Source organism: Balaenoptera ricei, chromosome 14 (genome assembly GCF_028023285.1).
Source record: "Balaenoptera ricei isolate mBalRic1 chromosome 14, mBalRic1.hap2, whole genome shotgun sequence".
Lineage (NCBI taxonomy): Eukaryota > Metazoa > Chordata > Mammalia > Artiodactyla > Balaenopteridae > Balaenoptera > Balaenoptera ricei.
Window position 1 is genome coordinate 16,331,815 of NC_082652.1, and position 24,054 is coordinate 16,355,868.

Consider the following 24,054-nt stretch of genomic DNA (forward strand, 5'->3'; position numbering starts at 1 on the left):
AACTATCCCTTTCTAAAAAAAACTTTCAATTGGACTGAATTGTATCATTTAGCTGTCTAAATCCAACTCTTAAAAAAACCTACCAGGTTATATTGGTAAAACTAAGAATTTGCTGAATGTATCCCATGGAGTATGGAAAAGAACTATACTGCCATTCAGTTTTAAGGACCAGAAAATGGACAATGCCTTTTACCACTCGCAATCAGTCCACTTGAATCTGAACACCTGTGGAAAGTAATAAAGGTAGGCCTTGAGCTGGGACTAGTTTCCACAGTGTTACCAGGGTAGTCTGTTACCCTGGTAGAGCAGAGTCCACACCACCTTAGATTAAAAAATAAATTCAAAGGAGAAAGCAGGTCATAGGCCAAAGTATAATTTGTAAAAGAAAACTGAATGGCTTTAGGTCCATTTAACCAAAACACAGAAACTTTAATTGAATCAGAATTATATCTGTCAAAAACCTGGGCAGTACACTCTTCTTTATAGCACCAATTCCTTCTGAGGGGGAATTTCACAAGCCATCTGAGTAAATGTTCCAGCTATACCCGACTGGTTACAGAGATGTTCCAAGCATAGTCACACCAGCATCAATATCTGGGCATACTCACAGATTTCTGGTTTAGTGCCACTTTTCCTACCACTCCCTTATATCCCAGGAAGATCTCACAGCCAGCAGGTAGCTTACCCCTCCCCACCCCACCAAACCCTTGAAAACCCTGGAGTGCCTTTTCATAGCTCCTGCTTCTCGGCCCCCTTCTTCTGGAAGGCAGTCAAAATGTTTAGGCTCTTCTGGAGCTCTTCCTTCTTCCCATCGCTCATCTTGTTCTTCTCAATCAGCTTGGTGATCCGGGTCATCTCTGAGGCTGGGAAGTCCTCACCTTGGTCTAAGATCTTTCCCATGATCTTAAGGTATTGCTCGGCCCACTTCTTCTCAGCCTCCTTCACACTTGCAAGGTTGTCCTGGCCCTGCTTCAAGAGGGCCTGGCGGGCCTCCATACCAGAGGCCCTGATGAACTCTCCAGCAAGGGTGTCATACGCAGGCAGGCAACCAGGCATACCTAGGTAAACCCCATGTCCCTTTAGCCAGCGCTGGATGGCTCCAACCTTAACTGCCCCACTATATAGGACTGGGTTCTCAAAGTCCCCATCCCGGAAGAGGTAGAAGACTGGGTAGTTCTCCTTGTCCAGCCTGTACTTCTCACTCAGCTCCATATTCAGCTTGTCACCATAATCTGTGAATAGAAACCAGAAACAAGGAATAAGACATGAGGAAGGTATGGCAGGAGGTTGCTGTGAGGCCCATCTGAGCTGAGGGGAAGAAGAATCTCGGCTGTTTGAATTCCTCCTCTGCTACTTCCTAGCCATGTGGCATTAGTCAAATCCTTTAATCTCTCTGAACTTCATTTTCCTCATCTGAAAAAGGGGAATTCTGCATATTTATTATATGCCCACTATGTGCCAGGGACTGCTCTAAGTGCTGGGGACTTAGTTGTGATTTAGAGTGATTAAGAGCATCAAGCTCTCTCACCTCAAGGAGCTCATACTCTTCAAAGAGTGAGAAGAGAGATAATCAACAAATGAACCAAAGTGATTAGTGCTATGACGAAAATAAAATGGTGATATGACACAGTGACTGGGTGAGAAGGCCCACTTCGGGCGGTCATGGAAGGCCTCCCTGTGAAGATGACATGAGCTGAGGGACCTGAATATGTAGGAGACATATCAGACACATCAATAGCAGACACATCAATTTGTGGGAAAAGTGTCTCAGGCAGAAAGGACTGCAAGTGCAAAAGCTCTGAGGCAGGAATGAGCTGGGTATATTTAAGGATTACAAAGTGTAGTCTGGCTGGAGCTTAGTGAATGTGTGGTAGGTAACGAACTCAGTCCCTACCATTTGAGGGCTGTTGGGAAGACCCAATGAGGGGATATGTGCACTTAACCTGGCAGAGTTAAGTGTTTAGTATGTGGTAGCTGTTAGTATTTGCTATGTCTTTCCCAAAAGGCAGTAGCAGCCCCAAGGGCTACAACTGGTTTCTTACACCTGGCCAAGAAGAAATGGCCAAGACCACCTATTACTGGGTAGTAGTATAGGAAGTGCGGGGTTCCAATCCTAGTTCTGGCACTTTATAATCCTGAGCAAGTTACTCTAAGCATCTGTTTCTTCATTTGGGGAGTCATAAAACTTTCTTCACAGAGTTGCCACAAGGATGACATACATGTAAAACACTTAGCACAGTGGCCTGGCACATAATAAACATTTCAGAAATGTCAGCTATTGTTAATATTATTAAAGCCCCAAAGGAGTGGATTCACAGTTGAGTTAGACTTGATCGACTGCCCTGAAGAAGTGTGACAGCTACTTCTATCCAAGACCAGACTCAAGAGCTCACTAGGGAACTGTGGCATCTCAGCTGGGAGGAAGCACAGAAGGAAGAACCTACTGCATTCCTCCTAAGAATACACACTTAGGAGGAGTTCTGAATGAGCCCCTTGCTACCCCACAGCCTGAGACAAATCATTTATGCTCCTTGAGCTTCAGTTTTCCTCAAGTATAAAAAGGAGATAATGCATCTCGCTTCTCAGGCGAGGTTCAAGTGAAAATTAAAAATGCAATGTCTGTGTACATTTTTACAGACTGAAAAACCACTAAATGTTGGCAACTATGTATTAAAGTTGTCCCTATCATTGAGAGCTACCCTTGGTTTAGTGGCAGCTCTGGTGGATTTGAGCTAAAGCCCATACCCAATAGTTGTGGTACAAAAGAGCTGAAATGAAGATGGAAAAACTGACTACGCTGTCCCCGGAGAGGCAAGGCACCCCCTCTGACTACAGTCCCCTGCAAGGAGAGCACCAAGCTCTCACAGTAAGTTTGATGTCAGTGTGGGTGAAGGGTGAAGGATGGTGAATTCCCTCCCCTCAGGCACCTGCAAGGCTGAGCTGAGGTTCTGTGGTCACAGAATCTGCTCAAGCTAAGCTTGCCGTGGGTACCAGACTCCTTGAGAGGACATGACCCCATTTATACTCCTCGTGTGTGGCTCAGACAGAAAGGCACTGGGTATTCCCCCTCCAAGTAGGGAAATAATTCCTAGTTTCCTCCCCCTCTGCCCTCCTCAGTCATCCCAGACTTGTCCATACCTGAGATGCCCACCTCTGCCACCAAGAGATCATCGCTGGAAGCCGAGTTTTCAGCCAGATGCTTGAACTCATCCTGCTTCTCACCATAGGGGTACTGGGTGTCAAACTTCACCAAGACGAACTTGCTTTTGGGAATGACCTGAGGGCATACAGAGCTGAGCAAGTGGGGGTTCCCAAGGACCTTTGGGGCTAATTCCCTTTCCCAAGGGACCCCTGTTTAAGAAACAGAGTGGAAAACAAGCCCACAAGGGAGACAAGCTCTCATATACTAACCTTCATTCATTCATTCACCATTGATTCACTTAACAATTTGACGGTGTCTACTATTGAGTACCCCATTAAGTAGTTGCTCACACTAATCAAACTGTCTGGAACAAACAATGCTATAGATGTACTAAGGCCTTCTCCTCCAGTGGCCCTTTTGGTAAGGCTAAGGAAATGCATCCTTAGCACACGCTACGTTGGCCCCTGTCGTGCCCATCATCCCAGGGGCCTTTCTCTGGCAAGGAACCAGAAATCTGACCCAAACCAACCAACCGTCTATAAAGGAGTTGGCACCGCGGAGGATGCTCTGGCTAGGAAGTCCAGAGTTTGCACTCTGCAATTTCAGGGCTCATAGGAAGTTGCTGAGAGGCCAGGCTTGGGACAATGTCCCCTCCCTACACTACAGTTTCCTTGAAGTTAGATCTCTAAGACCTAAACTGTCAGGGTCCAGACTTCTATTTCAGTTATGGTAAAATTTACATCACAGGGATTTATTACATTAACTGTGTTGCACAACCATTACTAATATCTAGTTCCAGAACATTTTCATCACCCGAAAAGGAACCACATATCCATTAAGCAGTCATTCCCCAATCCTCCTTCCCCCAGCCCCCGGCAACCACTAATCTGCTTTCTGTCTGTATGGATTTGTCTACTCTGATGGACTCATACAATAAGTGACCTTTTGTGTCTAGCTTCTTTCACTTAGCATAATGTTTTCAAGATTCATTCATGTTGTAGCATGCATCAGTATTTCATTCCTTTTTATGGCCAAATAAATATTCTATTGTATGGATATATCATATTTTGTTTACCCATTCATCAGTAGATGGACATTTGGGTTGTTTCCACCTTTTGGTTATTTGTGAATAGTGCTGTTATAAACATTTGTGTACAAGTTTTTGTTTGAACACCTGTTTTCATCTCTTTTGGGAATATACCTAGGAGTGGAACTGCAGGGTCATACAGCAATTCTATGTTTAACTTATTGAGGAATTCCAAAACTTCATTTTGATGGTTTCACCCAATGCATAGATTTTATCTAATAAGCTGCCTCTGGTTGGTAGTACAGCCTCCCCTCCTCCTACAACTTTTAATTTTTCTAATCAAAGTCATCACTACGGGTTAATTTTTCATCACAGGCAATCCCTGCCATAATTAAGTCAATCTGACATCAGTCCAGCTTTTGTTAGTCCTTGTTTCTTACTGTGGGTTGCTGTCCATTTCGTTTTAGGTTTTAAAAAATATTTAACAGCGCCGGAGGACACAAGGGAAGAGGGAGAAGGGACCAGAACAGGTAATCTTTAAGTGGTCACTGACCCCAAAAAGTCTGAGTTCTGGAGTCTAAGAGCAGGGAAGACTTAAAAATATAAATCAGATCACATCCCTCTGGCCCATTTGGCCTTATTTCAGTTCAACACACCAAACATTCCCACTCAGGGCCTTTTCATTTGCTGTCTCTGCTGGCTGGAGTGCCCTTTCCCTGGTTCTTTCCATGGTTGTCAAAGCTCAGTTCAAATGTCCTCTCCTAACGGGGAGGCCTCCCCCACTCATACCATCTAATTCTGCTTCATTTCCATCATACTCTAGCAGGCTACTTTCTTCACTGCATTAACCACTCTCTGAAATCCTTATTTGCTTGTTGCCGGTCCTCTCCACTAAAATACAATTTATGAGAATAAGGACCGTCTCTGACCTGTTTTCTGCTGTATTATCCCTAGTGCCCAACAGTGCCCTGGCATGTGGCAGATGCTCCGAAAATATCTGATAAATGAACAAAACCAGGGCAGGCTTTGATAGCAGATGCTACATATCCAGGGAGAAAATGTTATAAAAGAACACATGAAAACCTAACTTCAAGGGGCCTACCTTTATATTATGGAATAATATTAATAATCATACAGTGGTGTAACACTGAAATAGAATTGAGAGGCCTTCATCTTTTATTTTCACCATTCTTAGCCATCAGCAGAATGGTTTTGAATGGCAAACATTTGCATAGCTAATTTTTTCTTGTTCTTTTACTCAACCTGTACCTCTTAACTGCTTTAGAAATCTCTCTCGGGACTTTCCTGGTGATCCAGTGGTTAAGACTCCATGCTTCCAGTGTAGCGGGCACGGATTCGATCCCTGGTCAGGGAACTAAGATCCCACATGTGGCACAGTGCGGCCAAAAAAAAAAGAAAGAAATAGAAGTCTCTCCTTTCTTCATCCTTGAGGAATCAGCTCCAACATAACCTACATTTAGTTAACTTGCTTCTTCAATGTATAGATGAATTCATTATTCATTTATTCCTTCAATAAAAAGGTAGTGAGGACCTAACACGTGCCAGGCACTGTTCTAAGTGAACACAGCAGTAAAGAAAACAGACAGGGTTTCTCATTTAGTGATGGTAAAGGGCAAGAAACAAAAAAAGACACTGGAAATCACTGAAAGGCAAAGCATGGAACAAGTCTCCTGGATATGGTAGCCCTAGGAAGCTCCCCTTTTGCTCAATAGTGATGGAAGAGAGTGAGATTTAGAAAGGGACTGGAGAAAACATTTGTTCATTCATTCGACAAATTATTATTGAGCATCTTCTATGTAACAGGTAACCTGCTAGGTTGTGCAGATGATCAGTGAACAAGATACACAAGGTAGTTCTTCACAAGCATATAATATTCTAGTGTGGGACACAATACACTAGACAAGAAAAAAAAATCAGTGATGCGTGCTCTACAGAGAACTCAAACAGGGTAATGTGACTGGCACTTTAGACTGGGGGAGGAGGAAATGTGAGAAGGTAACATTTAACCCAAGCCTGAACGATGAGGAGCAACCAGCCTTTCAAAGATTGGGCAAAGAATGTTCTAGTCACAAAGAACTGCCAGTACAAAGGGCCTAAGGCAGTAATGAGCTAGGAACAGCCAAAAGGACAGAGGGCACGGCATGTGTGGTTGGAGCAGAGGGGACAAAGAGGAGAATGGTTAGGAGATGAGAGGAGAGGGAAGCAAGGGTCAGATCACGTAGGACTTAGGCTACTGGACTGAGAGGCTCCAGAGTGAAAACAGGGAGGCTAGTGAGGAAGCTACACAACCATAGCCTAGACTAGAGTGGTAGCTGTAAAGATGGAGACACACCAATTGATTAGGAAATACTACTGTTACAGTGCAGTTTCCCTCTAAGTCACATTTGGTCTGTGATGTTACCCCATATCCATGTTTGGGTGGTAGGGGTGTCACTTTGCCAGGAAAGCCCCCCAAAGCAAAGGGTGCTGTGGGGTGTGTGCCTGACAATCAGCCAGTCATACCTACACTTTTAAATTCTTGTAACTTTGCATTCAGTGAGCCACAGGTGCCAACTCCACAAGGAACCCTTTCGAAAATACGAAGAGTTAAACCACTTGAGATAGATTTAGAGATTTAGAGCTCCACTTCTTGGTTTCACTTCCCAGCAATGGGTACAAATAAAGAAAATAAATTAATAAATCTCAACACTTAGCTTGCCCATCTCATAGGCGAAGTTAAAAAGGTGCCAGTGGGTGTAACATTAAGGGATTGGGACTGCATTCAGCCTTCAATATTTCCAACGTCCATTTACCGAGGCCAAGACCCAATTCTGTAAATATGAAAGCGGGGGTAGAGGCGAATCCTTCCTTCCATGTCTCGACCCGATTTTATTTGTCACCAGGCCCAAGACACTCACTGTATGGTGGTTGAACCGAAGCTTATTCTTAACTCTCGCACTTTTTAAGGAGACGCAGAATATCTGAACAGTGGCTGCAATCCAAGCCAAAGGGAGAAGGGCGCTGAAACGCAGGCTAACGAGCCGCGTTTCCACCCTTGCCCCACCACAGACGGGTGGCGTCCGCCTAGTACCGCCCTCCGAGTCTCCTACTTGGGATTTGAGGATTGGATCTCGCCCGGCACCGCCCTCTTCCCATATGCGACGGGAAGAGGCACCCGGCTCCCTCGGCTGCACCTCTGCAGTTCTCTTGCAAAAGAGGAAGCAAGTGCAAATACTGCAAAGGTGCGCGGGGCCCCTGGAACACGTATGCTCCATGGTCATGATACGGCCTCGGCCCAGATTCCAGCAGTCCTACAGGACGGTGGGAAGTCACGGGATTGTCGCTACAGACCACCTCCTGCCAGCTCTCTGTCCCGTGTCCCCCACGGGTGCGCGCTCCCCTGGGCAGTCTGGCTGCACCTGCGCGCGATGTCCCCCGCCCCGTTACCTTGTAGAAAGTGATTGTATCCAGAGGAAGGGCGCCCTTGGTGTGTAGGCCGCTGCCGCCTTGCGGAGCAGAGAGGAGCAGGAGGAACAGGAGAAGGGGAAACAATTGGGAGAGAGAAGCGGCGCGGGGAACGGCGGCAGCCATAACGCCGGATTCTCGCAGTAAGAACTAGGAAGGCTGTAGTGGAGCAAGCGCGGAGCCGGGAGTCACGTGGCTAGGAAGGCGGGCACGGGTGAGCGCACGTGTACAGCCAGGCCGGCTCACGCCGGCCTAGGGTGAGAGGGAGGGGCCACGTGAGGGGCGGGGAAATGGAGCTGCCGCGCGTGCGCACTCGGCGAAGCCCCAGAGGGCATAAGGTGAGCGGGCCTGGCCGCGTGGCAGTGTGGGGGATGGACGGCAGTGCCGGGGAGGCTGGGGGAGGGGAGGAGGAAGGCGAGACTGCCGCTCACGCGCACGCGCACGCGCACTCAGCGAGGCTTGCCTCCAGCCTGCTCTTTTCCCGTCCTCCTCCGCGTGAGCCGCGGCGCGAAGTGCGTGCTCGGCGTCCTTGCAGCTCTTCGATGGCTATCCTGTTTTTCGAAGATGACGAGGCCAGCCGTCATTTCTTCCTGCCTTTGGTCCGTCAGGCAGTCGGTTGGGACCTGTTGCTACCTTCGGTTAGTCTGTCAGTCTGACTGTGCTACTACCCCTCAGTCAGTCATACTCCTCTCCCTCCCTTAGCCACGACCCGAGTTGGTCAGTGAGACTCAGCTATTCGTCAGTATGGCAGTCAGGGCCACTCCTGCCTTCTCCCAGTCCGATATGAGACCTACTCCATGGTGAGTGCCTCACCAGGGAGGCTCCAGGCTCCTGTAAAAACAGGCTTCCCTGAAAGATGAGTACCCGTCGAGCTGTGTCCTAGGCTCTCTGAAGATATTTTTTAAAAAAATCCTAGTAATTCTCTTCAACAGGTGTTTGTTCAGGATAGTTTACACCACATCCTGGTTTTTGCCTGCGGGAATACAGAATCGAGAGGAAAGAGATAGCAGTGTACTGAACAAACTCAGTGGTGGAAGGAGATGTGGGAATAGTAATATAACCATTACAGTGTAATCGGTAGAAAATAAGACTATATTACAGTCTCGTGAAAGCACAAATGGAGATTCAGTCAGCCCTGCTCAGGAATGTCAGGGAAAGTTATAGACGGGAGATGACTTTTGAACTGGATCTTGAAAGAAGAGGAGGTGTTTGCAGGGCAAACACCAAAGGATATATCTAGCAAGGGGGAAAGCATGATGAATCTGTGAAGGTAAATGGGCACGTTTGTAAAGGGTCTTATCAAGCTAAAAGGTTTGGAGCCACCAGAGGCTGTAGCTAGGAGAGTGACGTTAGATTTGCTGTCACTCAGGAATAAAGGGGATGCATTGGAATGGAGAAAGCTGAGGTCAGGGAGGTTCACTGCAGTAGTCTAGGTGGGAGAGATTAAGGTCCTGTAATAGGACCTAATAGTAAAGATGAAAAGGTGAGGTTGGAATTCAGAAACTTTTATAGGGTAGAATTCACAAGACTTAATGAACAAATGGATATGCTGGCAAGAGAATAAATTGTATAATGCATTATAAGGGGCTTAGCACCAAGTTAACCATTGCATGTGTCCAATAAATGTGTGTGTAGGTATGTATGTATGTATAAAGTAGTCATCAAAGATAATAGCCAATCTTGGGCAGCCAGTTTAGATAGAAATTTTGAGAGTCCAGTGTGTGTGTGTGTGTGTGTGTGTGTGTGTTGGGAAGGTTCAGAAAAATTTATTTTGAGTTTGCCCTAATAAATTATTAAATAAAATGCACCACATAGACAAATGAATAGAAGTTAGAAGAAGGGATAATTACTGTGAGCTAAGGTGGTTAAAGAAAGCTTCATGTAGGAGGTGGAAACGGAGAACATTTTAGGTGGAGAACAAGTGAAAAAAGAGCAGAAGTGGAAATGAGCATGATGTTTTGGGGAATGACCGGCTAGCTTGAGGGAGTTCTCAAAACGGTAGATAGTAAGACAGTTTTAAGCCCAGGTAGGGGAGAATCTTGAAAATCAAATTAGGAAATTGCTATTTTGTCCTGTAGTCAATAAGGAGCTATTATCCACTTCTGAGTGTATAAATGCTTTGAGCACATCTACGGTAGTTACTATGATTGATCAGGAGTGACTTTTTAGTCATGATTAGTTTAGAAGTAGGTTTTGAAAAAAGTGCAAGAAGTGGATTGGTTGGAGAGGGAAGGGAAATATTGGTACTTTTGTGATGAATTGCAAAAGTGCAGAAATTGTCTTAATGCTGCCTTTTAATAGTGCCCTGGTCCCAGTCAGTTACCTCATGGTATAATTAGATTCTTGGCTTCAGGACCGTGACAACAATCTACACAAATAAGCCAAGTATAACTCTCCATATTTAGAAAGTCATAAAATCCCACAGTCGACTCTGTTGTGGAAAATCAAAAGGCTCACCCTGGGTGAGGTAGGAAGGAGGAGGTGGCAAGGCATGTTACTTGAGTGTGCATATGACTCAATGTAGCAGCTGGAGTAAGGAAGAAGGAAAATGGCATGGTCTGCTAAGACAACTAATACATAAATTCTCCCATCTTTTTTTCTAACGTCATCAAGCTGGTGAGCCCCAAGTCGCACTGACATCTTTGCTATTTCTCATATACACAAGGCATGTTCCTGCCTCAGACCCTTTGTGCTGGCTTTCTCCCTCTAGAACACTTTTCTTCAAGATATTCATATGGCCGGCTCCTTCATTTCCTTCAAGTCTTTGCTCCAATGTCAGCTTCCTAAGATCTACCCTGACCATACTTAAAAAAAAATCGCTCCTCCCTGATGCCTCCCTGCTTTCCATCTCCCTTCTCTCTGTTATTTTTTTCTCCATAGCACTCTTCAACTTAACATACTGTATAATTTGCTTATTTTCTTTTTAAAAATTGATTAATTAATTAATTTGGCTGCATTGGGTCTTAGTTGTGGCACACGGGATATTTCGTGGTGGCACGCGGGCTCTTCGTTGCGGCGTGCAGGCTTCTCTCTAGTTGTGGCCTGTGGGCTCCAGGGCGTGCAGGCTCAGTAGTTTTGACGCACGGCTCTCTAGTTGTGGTGCATGGGCTCCAGAGCGCACGGGCTTAGTTGCCCCACGGCATGTGGGGTCTTAGTTCCCCCACGGCATGTGGGGTCTTAGTTCCCCGACCAGGGATTGAACCTGCGTCCCCTGCATTGGAAGGCGGATTCTTAACCACTGGACCACTTAAGGAAGTCCCTGCTTATTTTTCTAAGTTATCTGTTTCCTGTGAGGGATGGGTTTGTTTTTGTTTTTATTTTTGTTTTGTCTGTTTGGTTCACTGTTATATCCCCAGCACCTAGAACAGTGTCTGGCACATGGTAGATGCTCAGTACATTCTTGGGCAGTGAATAAATGAATCAAGTCAATGAGAGAGGAACTATTCCATTGCTGTCTCTCAAAATTCCATTTGTCCTTTCTGCATTCCCTTCTTAGATCACATATTGTACTTTGGAGCTATCCCATCCCTTAGAGCTAATTGCTTTGCCCCTGCAGGGTTTTGGTGACATTAACACTAGTTTTTTGACATAGATGTCTTAATGAACACTTAAAGCAGATTTCATATTAAAAAATTGTTATAGAAGGAAAATTTACTCCACAGTATGATTTTCTCCAAGCCCCAACCTCCTTTAAGAAGCTTTCAATATGTTTTTTTTAATAGCAGGATTATTCACATCATACCAATTTTTAAAAAATATTTAATTAATTAATTTATTCGGCTGCATTGGGTCTTAGTTGCGGCACATGGGATCTTTCGTTGCAGCATGTGGGCTCTTCATCGCCGCCTGTGGGCTTCTCTCTAGTTCTGGCGTGTGGGCTTCAGAGCGCTCAGGCTCTCTGGTTGTGGCATGCGGGCTCTAGAGCACACGGGCTCAGTAGTTGTGGTGAGCAGGCTTAGTTGCCCCATGGCGTGTGGGATCTTAGTTCCCCAAGCATGGATCGAACTTGTGTCCCCTGCATTGGAAGGCAGATTCTTAACCACTGGACCACCAGGGAAGTCCCAAGAAGCTTTCAATATTTAATAACTACTGAACATCTTTTATGCACCACGCACTCTTCTGGAGGCAAGGGTTACACTGGTGAACAAAATAGATGTGCTCCCTGCAGTCCTAGAGGAGAGACCAACATTAAATAGTATACAAATAAATATATAATTACAAATTGTGATGATTTCTAAGAAAGAAAAGTTGAGGGCTTATGAAAGAATATGATGGGGGGGATTAATTTGCATTGAGGTGCATGGAAAACCTCTACAAACAATTATATTTAAGCTGATATAAGACCTAAAGCATGAATGGGATTCAGCTCTCAAGGAACTTACCCTTGATTGATGAAACAAACATTAAATAATTATATAAATAAATTTAAATTACAGATTACTATGTGTTAGGAAGCATTTTAGGAAAAAAAACTAGTATGTGCAAAGGTTCTAGAATGAGAAAGAGGGAATTCCCTGGCGGTCCAGTGGTTAGGACTCGGTGGTTCCACTGCTGGGGGCCCGGATTCGATCTGTAGTGGGGGAACTAAGATCCCCCAAGCTGCATGGCATGACCAATAAAATAATACAGAATGAAAAAGAGCTTGAAATATTTGAGGAACAAAAAGAATTCCGTTCTGGAATCTGTCTTTTAGTAATAAAAACATAAGCCAAAAAAAAAAAAATCAGCAAAGAAGGAGATTATATATGCAGGGATGTAGGGATGTTTACCACAGAATTGTTTGCAGAAGGAAAAATAAATAAAGGAAATTAAGAAAAACAAAACCTGAAAACAGCCTATATGTCCATCACGAGAGGAATTGTTGGATAAATTATCTTATGTGGAATACTATACAGCTATCAAAATTGATTAGAACTGTTTATACTAAAGTGGAGAGATACCCATGAAATAACAGGTGAGGACAGCAATGTATACAGAAATATATGATCCCATTTTAAAAAACCTACCATACATACCACTGTAACAACAACCTCTGTATATATGTGTGTGTGTGTGTATATATATATATATTTGGATATGTTTTAATGAGGATAGAGGATGATGTAGAGAAATATACCAGGCTTTTTGCATTGGTTACAGTTCAGGGGAGTGGAGAGAAAGAAAATAAGACTCTAACAAAAGGAAAAAAGGTTATTATGGAATAATGTTGAGCAAAAATGTAGAATATAAAATACTAGCTATAGAATTACTACAAACATGTAAAAATTGAATATGCATAAGGACAAAGACTTAAAGTAACAAAAGTGAAACTCATTTTGACTAGATGAGGTTGCAGCAAACTTTTTACTTTAGATTTCTCTTATTTTAATATTGTTTTTTCAATAAAGTAACATTAAAAAAATGCATAGAGATTTTAACATCCAGGGATCAGATCATTTCAGCAGAGATGTTTTTCTTTCTTCTTTTGTCCCATGTTCAATTCATGTTATTTTGTCTTATCTTATGCACTGTCATAAGCCACCTGAAATATTATCTAGGTCAAAGTGGGATGTAAATAAGTAAATAAAAATAACCTAATTCTTGCCAGTCTCTTCCCTTTTTAATCTATCTTGCACACTGCCAACATGTTACTCATGATAGTATCATGTAAAAGGATAATAATAATACTTGCTTCATAGGATTGTGAATGGATTAAATTAATGTATAGGAAGCATTTAGAATAGGGCCTGGCATATACTACACACTCACTAAGGACTAGTTATATGGTAATTATGTCATATCATTTATTTGCTCAGAAGTTTATAATGGCACCTCTGCAGGATAAAATTCAAATGCAAGAACCTCTACAATCTAGTTGTAAATAAAAATGCCACTTATAATATTACATGTAGGACTTCCCTGGTGGCGCAGTGGTTAAGAACCTGCCTGCCAATGCAGTGGGCGTGGGTTCAAGCCCTGGTCCAGGAAGATCCCAGGATCTTCCCAGGATCTTAGCTGCCGCGGAGCAGCTAAGCCCGTGTGCCACAACTACTGAGCCTGTGCTCTAGAGCCTGCGAGCCACAGCTATTGAGCCCACTTGCCACAACTACTGAAGCCCACGGGCCTAGAGCCTGTGCTCTGCCACAACAGAAGCCACCACAATGAGAAGCCTGCGCACCGCAATGAAGAGTAGCCCCCGCTCGCCACAACAGAGGAAGCCTGTTCACAGCAATGAAGACCCAATGCAGCCATAAATAAATAAATAAAATTACATGTAGCTACTGAGCTCTTGAAATGTGGCTAACCTGAATTGAGACATAAATGTAAAATACACCCTGAATTACAAAGTACAAAATTAAGAAAGTGAAATATTGCAGTGATTTTTATATTGATTATATGTTAAAATGACAAAATTTTAAATATTTGGGTTAATAAAATATATTATTAAAATTAATTTTCTTGTTTTTTTTTTCTGTTTCTTTTTACTTTTTAAAAAGTTTTTTAGAAACGTTTAAATTACATATGTGGCTCACATTACATATTTATTGGATAGAATGACTCTAGATTTTTAAAGTAAAATGTTGCTAACTTTTTCTTTTATAAAAAAATTTTGCTCTCTTATTGAAGTATAGTTGATTTACAATGTTGTGTTAGTTTCAGGTGTACAGCAAAGTGATTCTTTTTGAGATCCTTTCCCATTATAGATTATTACAGGATATTAAATATAGTTCCCTGTGCTATACAGTAGGACCTTGTTGTTTACCTTTTTATATATAGTAGTGTGTATATGTTAATCCCAAACTCCTAATTTATCCCTCTCCCCTCTCTCTACTTTGGTAACCATAAATTTGTTTTCTATGTCTGTGTAATTCTGTTTTGTAAATAAGTTCATTTGTATCTTTTTTTTTTTTTTTTTTTTGGCTGCACGTCACGTCATGTGGGATCTTAGTCCCTGACCAGGGATTAAACCCATGCCCCCTGCAGTGGATGCATGGAGTCTTAACCACTGGGCCGCCAGGGAAGTCCCTGTATCATTTTTTGAGATTTCATATATAAGTGGTATCATATATTTGTCTTTCTCTATCTGACTTATTTCACTTAGTATGATAGTCTCTAGGTTGATCTATGTTGCTGCAAATGGCATTATTTCATTCTTTTTTATGGCTGAGTAATATTACATTGTATACATATGCCACAGCTTCTTTATCCATTCATCCCTTGATGAACATTTAGGTTGCTTCCATGTCTTGACTGTTGTAAACAGCACTGCTGTGAACATTGTGGTGCATGTATCTTTTCGAATTAGAGTTTTCTCTGGATATATGCCCAAGAGTGGAATTCCTAGATCATATGGTAACTCTATTTTTAGTTTTTTAAGGAACCTCCATACTGTTCCCCATAGTGGCTGCACCAATTTACATTCCCACCAACAGTGTAGGAAGGTTCCTTTTTCTCCACACTGTCTCCAGCATTTGTAGTATCTAGTCTTACATTTAGGTCTTTAATCCATTTTGAATTTACTTTTGTATATTGTGTTAGAGAATGTTCTAATTTCATTGATTTACATGTAGCTGTCCAGTTTTCCCAGCACCACTTATTGAAGAAACTGTCTTTTCTCCACTGTATATTCTTGCCTCCTTTGTCATAGATTAATTGACCATAAGTGCGTGCGTTTATTTCTGGTCTTTGTGTCCTGTTCCATTGATCAGTGGGTCTTTTTCGTTCCATATTGTTTTTTTTTTTTTTTTTTTTTTTTTTTTTTTTATTATCTTTTTTTTTTTTTTTCACACACACACACACACACTGTATTTTATTTTTACAAGAGATAAATCGACTGACACCAAGCATTGTACATGGATGACCACAACAAAAGCAACAATGATTGCAATTACCAAACATGAAACACACTCATACTGTGTCATAGTATTGACATTCAGTCCAGTAATCCTCCACTGTAACAGCTCCTTTACTTTGCAGTGAAAATTGATTTGTATATTCTTTGCCTCTGAGTCCTTGTGGAATTTTCCCATATTGTTTTGATGACGGTAGCTTTGTAATATAGTCTGAAGTCAGGGAACATGATTCCTCCAGCTTAGTCTTTCTTTCTCAAGATTGTTTTGGCTATTTGGGGTCTTTTGTATTTCCATACAAATTTTAAAAAATTTTGTTCTAGTTCTGTGAAAAATGCCATTGGTAATTTGATAGGGATTGCACTGAATCTGTAGATTGCCTTGGGTAGTATGCTTATTTTAACAATATTGATTCCTCCAATCCAAGAACATGGTACAACTTTCCATCTGTTTGTGCCATCTTCAATTTCTTTCATCAGTGTCTTTTAGTTTTCAGAGTACAAGTCATTTGCCTCCTTAGGTAGGTTTATTCCTAGGTATTTTATTCTTTTTTGATGTGATGGTAAATGGGATTGGGTTACCATTTCATCCTAATCTCTGTCCAGTTGATATTTTAGACCCAAGTGCAGTATACTTGCATTTATTTCTATTAACTTTTATATTATTATATTATTAAATGAAACTCATTATTCTAAAGTATAAGATCTATCCCTCACAACTTTGGTACATTCATTCAATAAATACTGAATGCCTATTTTAGTCACTTTTAGGCACTAGAGATATTGAGGTTAATGAGACAGATAAGTTGCCTGGCCCCAAGGAAGTTACAGTCTACTAAGGAGAAATAGGCACACAAACAAACAAGATATTTTGGAGTTTGAATAAATGTTACATCTCTGAGGTGATGACATTTGACCTGATGCTTGAAGGATGAGAAGGAGCTAGTCATGTGATTATCTGGGGGAAGAGCATTCCAGAGAGGGGAGAGCTATTGCAAATTATCTGAATTGGAAAAGTATTTGACATGTTGGATAAACACACAGTGGTGGGCAGACACTAAGATAGCCCCCAATGATGCCTGCCTCTTGGTATTCACACTGTTGTGTAATCCTCTCCCCTTGAGTGTTGACAAGATCTGTGATGAATAGAATACAGGAAAGGAGATGGGATGTCACTTCAGTCATTTGCTTACATAAGATTGAGACTTCCATGTCGCTAGGAGGGCATCTTGCAGAAGTCCACATGGCAAAGAACTGAGTGTAGCCTTGAACCAAGAGTTAGTTAGGAACTGAGGCCCTCAGGCCCGCAACCCTCAAGGAACTGAATTAGACCAACAACTGTATGAACTTGGAAGCAGATCCTTCTCCATTTGAGCCTTCAGACGAGACCCAGCCCTGGTCAACATCTTGGTCATAACCTTGTGAGAGACACTGAAGCAGAAGACCCAACTAAGCTATTCTTGAACTCCTAACTCACAGATGCTGTGAGATAATATGTGTGTTTTAAGCCGCTAAATTTGTGGACATTTGTTATGATGCAATAGATAAGTAACACACATATTTGATAAATATGCTCACTGTATTTTCTTTCAAGTTATTGATGAAAATGTTTTACAGAACAGTGTCAAGTCAGAATGCTGGTTCACTCCACTAGAAGCCATTTTTAAGTTGATATTTATCAATTAGTTAGCACTACCTTAGGTTTATTTAGAAATGCCCTTAATTGTGCTTCTACTTGGTCTACATTTTCTTTTCTTTTCTTTCTTTCTTTTTTTCTTTTGGCCACACTGCTTGGCCTACGGGATCCTAGTTCCCGACCAGGAATCGAATCTGGGCCCCAGTGGTGAAAGTGCTGAGTCCTAACCACTGGACCACCAGGGAATTCCCAATATATTTTCTTATTTTTATATCATGAAATTTCTCACAAAATGTTTTGTCAAAATACAATATACACTGTCTAGTAATTCTGTCCAAAAAGAATGGGGTTAGTCTGGCATGATTTTTTTTATAAATCCATGTTGAATTAATGGTTACTTTTTTCTAATTCTTTAAAAACACATCTTGGGACTTCCCTGGTGGCACAGTGGTTGAGAATCTGCCTGCCAATGCAGGGGACACGGGTTTGAGCTCTGGTCCAGGAAGATCCGAAATGCTGTGGAGCAACTAAGCCCGTGCACCACAACTGTTGAGCCTGTGCTTTAGAGCCCGCCGGCCACAACTACCGATCCTGTGTGCCACAACTTATGAAGCCCACATGCCTAGAGCCCAAGCTCTGCAACAAGAGAAGCCACCGCAATGAGAAACCTGCGCACTGCATCAAAGAGTAGCCCCCACTTGCTGCAACTAGAGAAAGCCCGCACGCCGCAAGTAAGACCCAACAATGAAGACCCAATGCAGCCAAAGATAAATAAATAAATAAATAAATAAATTGATAAAAACACATCTTTTGGATAGTTCATTCTAGAATCTTGTCTGAGATAAATACTAAGATCTTTGCAGATCCTACTATCCTTTCTCCTTATAAAAATTTTTAGTTATCAACAGCTTTCTACAATTTCTACAACTTCTAGCAATTTCTACAATTTTCTACAATTTCTAGCAATTTTTCCAGTTTTACATGAACTCTCAGATTTCATTCAGTGGTTTATTGGGTTAACCTGCAAGTTTTACCAAAGCCCTGGAGTGTAATTTGTTCAGGCCAGGAGTGCTGTATTCATTTAGAGCTGTCAGGTGCTCTCTTACAATCTTTATCTTCAGTTCCCTCTTACAATGTTTTACACTTTTTATTCTAAATATTATTCTTTTCAGTAGGAGAGACAGAAACATGTTATCCATTAATCATTATACCATGAGTTTCAGCAATGGGATATATCCTTCCTTGCTTTTGTCCCAAACCTCATTTTTTTAGATGACAGCTTTATTAAGATATAATTTATGTACCATACAATTCATCCTTTTAAAGTGTACAATTCAGTGGTTTCCGGTATATTCATAGAGTTTTACAACCAGCACCATTATCTAATTTTAGAATATTTTTATCATCCTAAAAAGAAAGCCTGTGCCCATTAGTAGTCACTCCCCATTCCCTCCCAAACTACCTTTCTAGCTCTAGGCAACACTAATCTACTTTCTGTCACTGTAAATTAGCCGGTTTCGGACATTTTTAAAAATTAATTAATTAATTTATTTGGCTGCGTTGGATCTTTGTTGTGGTACACGGGATCTTCCTTGCAGCATGTGGGATCTTTCGTCGTGGCGCTCATTGCAACGTGTGAGCTGTTTGTTGCGGCGCTCCGGCTTCTCTCGAGTTGTGGTGTGCGGGTTTTCTCTTCTCTAGTTGTGGCGCAGGCTCCAGAGCACGTGGGCTCTGTAGTTTGCGGCTCGCGGGCTCTCTAGTTGAGGCGCGCAAGCTCAGTAGTTGCGGCGCATGGGCTTAGTTGCCCCGCGGCATGTGGGATCTTAGTTCCCTGACCAGGGATCGAACCCGCGTCCCCTGCATTGGAAGGCAGATTCTTAACCACTGGGCCACCAGGGAAATACCCTGTTTTGGACATTTTGTATGAATGAAATCATACAGTACATTGTCTTTTGTGACTAGCTTTTTCACCTAGCCTAATGTTTTCAAGGTTCATCCATGTTGTAGCATGTATCAGTACTTCTTTCAATTGCTAAATAATATTCCACTGTACTGATATAGCATATTTTATTTATCTGTTCACCAGTTGATGGACATTTGTGTTGTTTCTACTCTTTGTCTATTATGTATAACACTGTTATGAACGTTTGTGTTGAAGTTTTTGTGTGGACGTATGTTTTAATCTCTTGGGTATATACCTAGAAATAGAACTGGGTTTATACCTAGGAGCTGAGTCATATAGGATATGTTTAACCTTTTGTGGAACTGGCAAAGTGGCTGCAATATGTTATATTTCCACAGCAGTGTATGAGGTTTCCTATTTCTCAACATTCACTTGCTATTGTCTTTTTATTATAGCCATCCTAGTAGGTGTGAAATGTCATCTCGTGATTTTAATTTGTATTTCCCTGGTGGCTTATGATGTTGATCATCTTTTCATGTGTATTAGTTATTCGTATTATTTTGGGGAGAAATCTCTAATTTAAAACCTTTGCCCGGGAATTCCCTTGCGGTCCAGTGGTTAGGGCTTGGTGCTTTCACTGCCAGGGCCTGGGTTCGATCCCTGGTCAGGGAGCTAAGATCCCACAAGCTGTGAGGTGCAGCCAAAAAAACAAAAAACAAAAAAACAAACCTTTGCCCATTTTTAAATTGGGTTGTGTTACTGAGTTGTAGGAATTCTCTATATATTCTACATAAAAGTCCCTTATTAGATATATAGTTTACACATACTTTCTCCTATTCTGTGGGTTGTCTTTTTTACTTTCTTGATGGTATCCTTTGAAGAACTAAAGTTTCTAATTTTGAAGAAGACCAATTTATCTATTTTTTGCTTTTGTTGTCATATCTGAGAAGCAATTGCCTAATAAAAGAATTCTTTTGATGTGCCATTAATTTTTTAAATTACCTTTCCCTATTTTCCCATTAACCAGTTTCCTGTTAAGAGTACTGTATGTGTTAAGAGTGAGAACTATGATCAGACTGACTGAGTTTGAATGTTGGTGTTACCAGTTGATAATTCTGTAACCAGAGGGAAAATGACACAACTTCTTTAAGCCTCAGTTTCTTCATCTGTAAAATAATAATACTTCTTACCTCAAAGGTTGTGTTGAGGATTAAAATGCTTACAGAGAAACCAGTTGATAATTGGTAGCTATTATTACTAGAAATTTTCTTTAAGTACTATTTCTGCTTAAATTAAAATACTTTACTACATAGGTGTTTTTCTTGACTTTGTATCCACTGCAGTAACTCGCTCATGGTAGAAGTTTAATGAATATCTGTTAACTGAAATTGATATGTAATATATAGTAGTAGCCCATTACATTGAGAACTGAGATGTGTTTGAGCTTGCTAAGGAGCTAAGTAAAAAGAAAAGACAAAACTGAAAATAAATATCACCCACTTCATCATTTGGGCTTGGATTAGCTCTTATAGAAAAGGAAATGGGAGAATTATGATTCCAAAGACATTTCAAAGGGGAACAGTGCTAAATATACAGAAGGGAGGGGCTTAATTTAGAGAGAAAAATAGAAAAGTAAATCCCCAAATGTTGGTTGGTGGCATAAGACATTTTAGAATAGATGCCAAAAGAGAAAAGTTCTCTTGTCAAGAGCAGCAGACTGATTTGCCATGGTTGTTCTCTGAACAATCTGAGATTTGTTCTTGACTGAGACAAGAGTCCTTTGTCCAAAAGCATTCTCTTATCACTTGGTGAGACTGTCATTAGTCCCCTCACCCTTATTAGATAGACGTCTGATTAGAGGCCTCAAAAGACACCCTAAGATTTTATGGTAGGGATTTCTGATCCAGAAATATACTGGTATTTTCATTTGTTTATCTAATAATGTAAGCAAAGTGATTAGAGCCTACCTCTACTTAACAATGTCCTGTATTCGACTGCACATGGTATTCTTAATTTCATATGAATAAATGAATAATATATTTAAATTACTCAAGCCATGCAAATGATCTAATTTATATTATCAATAAATATTTGTAAAATGTATGAGAGTATGGTTAGATGAAAGATAAATGGTTATGTAAATGAAGCGTTCTTCCTTCTGCTTTCTCCTTCCCCCAGTTTTTGTCCAAATTTTACCAGTTCTTCCAAATAATGTTCAAATGCCAATCAGTGTATATTATTTTTGTGTACAGATTATTTGAGATTTGGTATTCAAGCTATTTTTCCTACTATATTATAAGCTCCTGGAAGTCTGGGTCTGATCTTTTTTGTCTTTATATTTTCCATAACACAGCGTTTTACACAAAGTTGATATATAAACATAAGCATATTCAATGAACTGTGTAATTTAGTAATATTATATTTACATTTATAAATGTAATATTACTACAAATATAATATTACAAATATTATATAATACATTTATTATATTTATGGTGGGAATTTTGGTACAGAATATTTAAGAAAACATTAGTATTATGAGACATTAATAACCCTTTCTCTTCACACCTTTTCCAGCTATTACTAAAAACTTACTGATTGAGTAAATATATAGCCTGTCTTCCCCAACACAGGCTTGTGTTCCTAAACAGGGACAGGTTTCAAACAGACCTCCCTTCTTCCCTGTTTTTCTCTCCCTTTTTTCTATTCTATTTCTCTCTTGCAGCTCTATTTACCTTTTCATGGTGACTCATTCTCTGTACTTTTTATTAGTCCTACATCTTGCCCCTTTTTACAATTCCTAATGCTTTTTAGAACTTTGTTTCCTTGTCACCTGCTCTTTCTATTTTTGTTCTTTCTGCTTGCCTTTCTCCTCCACTTGTCGCTACTTTCTCTCCTTGCCCTCAAGATACAGGGCAGGATTGGGTAGGGAGGAGCCCAGCTGGGTTAAGGGTGGAGCTACCTGTTTACTGCTTGGGATTCAGAACCTGACCAGGAAGGATCAGGCTGCTTGAATTTAGCTGAGGCTGAAGTCCCTATGGCCTTCCTACTGGAGGCTAGCATTTTGGAGGACAATTGGAACTTGGTGAGACTAGAAGCAGCCCCTCTCTTCGTTTTTCGATCCCCCTTCCTTCCTCCCTGTTCTGTATTTTTCACTCACAGCATCTCTCTCCATACTAACTTTTCTTCTTCCTTTTCCCCTGTTGCTTACTATTCTGTTTTTTCTGTCTAGCTCTCTGTCAGTCAACTTTATTTAGTATTTGTTTGCCTCTTCTGTTACCCATTCTTTCCACATATCTGTCTGTTCTGTCTTAAAATTTAACTTTTTCTGCCTCTTTTCCATTTTATTCTTCCCTTTATTAATTTTCTAATCCAACTCTCTTTTTTTCCTCCAGTCATTTTCTATCCACCTGTCTATTCTTTTTATCTTACTGTTTCCCAGCAATGTAGCAATAAGGGAGGAAGAAAGGAGCCACCCTGGCTTTCCAGGGGCCTATTCACCCTTTTTACTCATTCTCAGACTTGTAGTGTGTTTTGATTAGGCACTGAAGAGTTTGTGCTCTGCACAGATAGTTAACAAACAGTGAAATTAGAGAAAGGTTGAATATTAAATTTAAAAGGCTTAATTTTATTCTTACTTTCTCTTTTTATTTAGTTATTTTCTGCAATACAGTGGATACAGTTTGTTATGGCTACTCTGAGGTAAGTTTATTTAACCTCATGTAATGTAACTGTTTGAACTAGTACAAGCAAAACTGGAGAATTCTGAAGTTTCTATATTTTTTCCCTGGGGACTTGCTTTTACTCATTAGTTAGAAATGCTGTTCTTTACCATGTTGACATTATCTGATTAATAAAATGTAATAACATCAACAACAATAATAACAAAAAAAACAGATTGAAGGGTAACATCTGAAAATCAAAGGACAATTTGGTCAACAGGATTGATTTGCAAAATCAGTTGTGAAGTGCTCACTTTGGTAGCACATATACTAAAAATTGTAATGATACAGAGAAGATTAGCATAGCCTCTGCTTAAGGATGACACACAAATTCGTGAAGCATTCCATATTTTAAAACATTTGTGCAGTTTATTTTACATCAATTATATGTCAATAAAGCTGTAAAAAAAAGTAGCAAAAACAAAGGAGCGCCAATTGTCCTGTTTAATGATAGTCTTTTATCTCTGCCAGTGTTATAGGTTCAAGTTCACTTATTGCCTATGCTGTATTCCAGAGCATACAGAAATCTCCAGAGGTGAGCAGTCTCTTTCTGTGTTGGATTTGAACTTTTAGTGACTTAGCCTTTGAAATAAAAAAGAGAGGTGTCCCCTATAAATGATGGAATAATCCTATGAATTGCTTGTAAATTTGTCATTTTGATATAATACATTGAGATATTTTAGACATTGCCCCAAAGATCTCCCTTTTCTTTTAGGTAGTTATTTTAACTATAATTTTGAATACTGAGGAATTGACTAAATATGGATTAGTGGATAAATGTAGATTTTTGGGGGTATGCATTAATTATTAAAGTCAAAGAAACAGAGTATTGTTTGAAGCCTATATTCACTCTTAAGCATGGTAGGGTCCTGCCTAGAGGTGAGTTTTCCGATGTTGATATCTTGGTAAAATTGCTAGTGGGGCTGGAAATAGTTCAAAGACTGCTATACAAAAGGTATTTATTTTGCTGTTCTGGCCTTCTAGGCAATTACAATTTAATGGTGAAAATAGAACAAAAATACATCCTATGTAAAACTATTCATACCAAAAAAGTCTAGTCAAAAACCTTCCTTTTACTGAGGTATAATTGACAAATAAAAATAGTATATACTTAAGGTATTAAAAAAAAAAAAAACCTATCAGGGAGTTCCCTGGTAGCCTAGCGGTTAGGATTCTGGGCTTTCACTGCTGTGGCCCAGGTTCAATCCCTGGTCCCACAAGCTGCATGGTGTGCTCCCCCCCCCCAAAAAAAAAGATTTTAAGAAAAATGTAACAAAACTGTTTTTCTAATCAGGCCAAGTGGCACAAAATTAAGCAAAATGTAGTTTAGG

At 40.7% G+C, this 24,054-nt stretch overlaps 2 protein-coding genes and 1 non-coding gene across 11 annotated transcripts in view; 2 read left to right on the forward strand and 1 right to left on the reverse strand.

Moving 5' to 3' along the window:
* Positions 1-404: 404 nt before the first annotated feature.
* On the reverse strand, positions 405-7,898 carry ERP29 (endoplasmic reticulum protein 29). Its single transcript, XM_059895004.1, has 3 exons — positions 7,617-7,898; positions 3,139-3,277; positions 405-1,232 (listed from the first exon to the last, which is right to left on the reverse strand). The coding sequence occupies exons 1-3, from the start codon at positions 7,758-7,760 to the stop codon at positions 730-732; spliced, it is 786 nt and encodes a 261-aa protein (XP_059750987.1). The 5' UTR covers positions 7,761-7,898; the 3' UTR covers positions 405-729.
* TMEM116 (transmembrane protein 116) overlaps positions 7,378-24,054 on the forward strand; it is a 188,575-nt gene continuing 171,898 nt past the window's right edge. For 6 of the 9 annotated variants that reach the window (XR_009497317.1, XM_059894996.1, XM_059894998.1 and 3 more), the window contains exons 1-3: positions 8,115-8,272; positions 22,657-22,703; positions 23,195-23,258. Coding sequence is in view for 8 of the 9 variants with exons in the window: in XM_059894996.1 (XP_059750979.1) it covers positions 8,177-8,272; positions 22,657-22,703; positions 23,195-23,258 (207 nt within the window). In the remaining variant the exon portion in view is untranslated. Of the gene's footprint in view, positions 7,412-8,015; positions 8,273-21,993; positions 22,087-22,656; positions 22,704-23,194; positions 23,259-24,054 lie in introns of those variants that run through there. The other 3 variants (XM_059895000.1, XM_059895002.1, XM_059894995.1) reach the window with 3 other exon arrangements.
* LOC132348295 (U6 spliceosomal RNA) lies at positions 22,970-23,077 on the forward strand. The gene has a single exon (XR_009497422.1). It is a non-coding gene; the product is annotated as a U6 spliceosomal RNA (small nuclear RNA).

What these genes read in the sequence shown, in the direction of transcription:
- ERP29 (XM_059895004.1), bottom strand. Translation starts at nt 7,760, where the DNA reads ATGGCTGCCGCCGTTCCCCGCGCCGCTTCTCTCTCCCAATTGTTTCCC. An exon ending in ATACAATCACTTTCTACAAG is followed by an intron (nt 3,278 to 7,616) that starts GTAACGGGGCGG and finishes GTATGCCCTCAG; the next exon opens with GTCATTCCCAAAAGCAAGTT. An exon ending in GGCAGAGGTGGGCATCTCAG is followed by an intron (nt 1,233 to 3,138) that starts GTATGGACAAGT and finishes TTCTATTCACAG; the next exon opens with ATTATGGTGACAAGCTGAAT.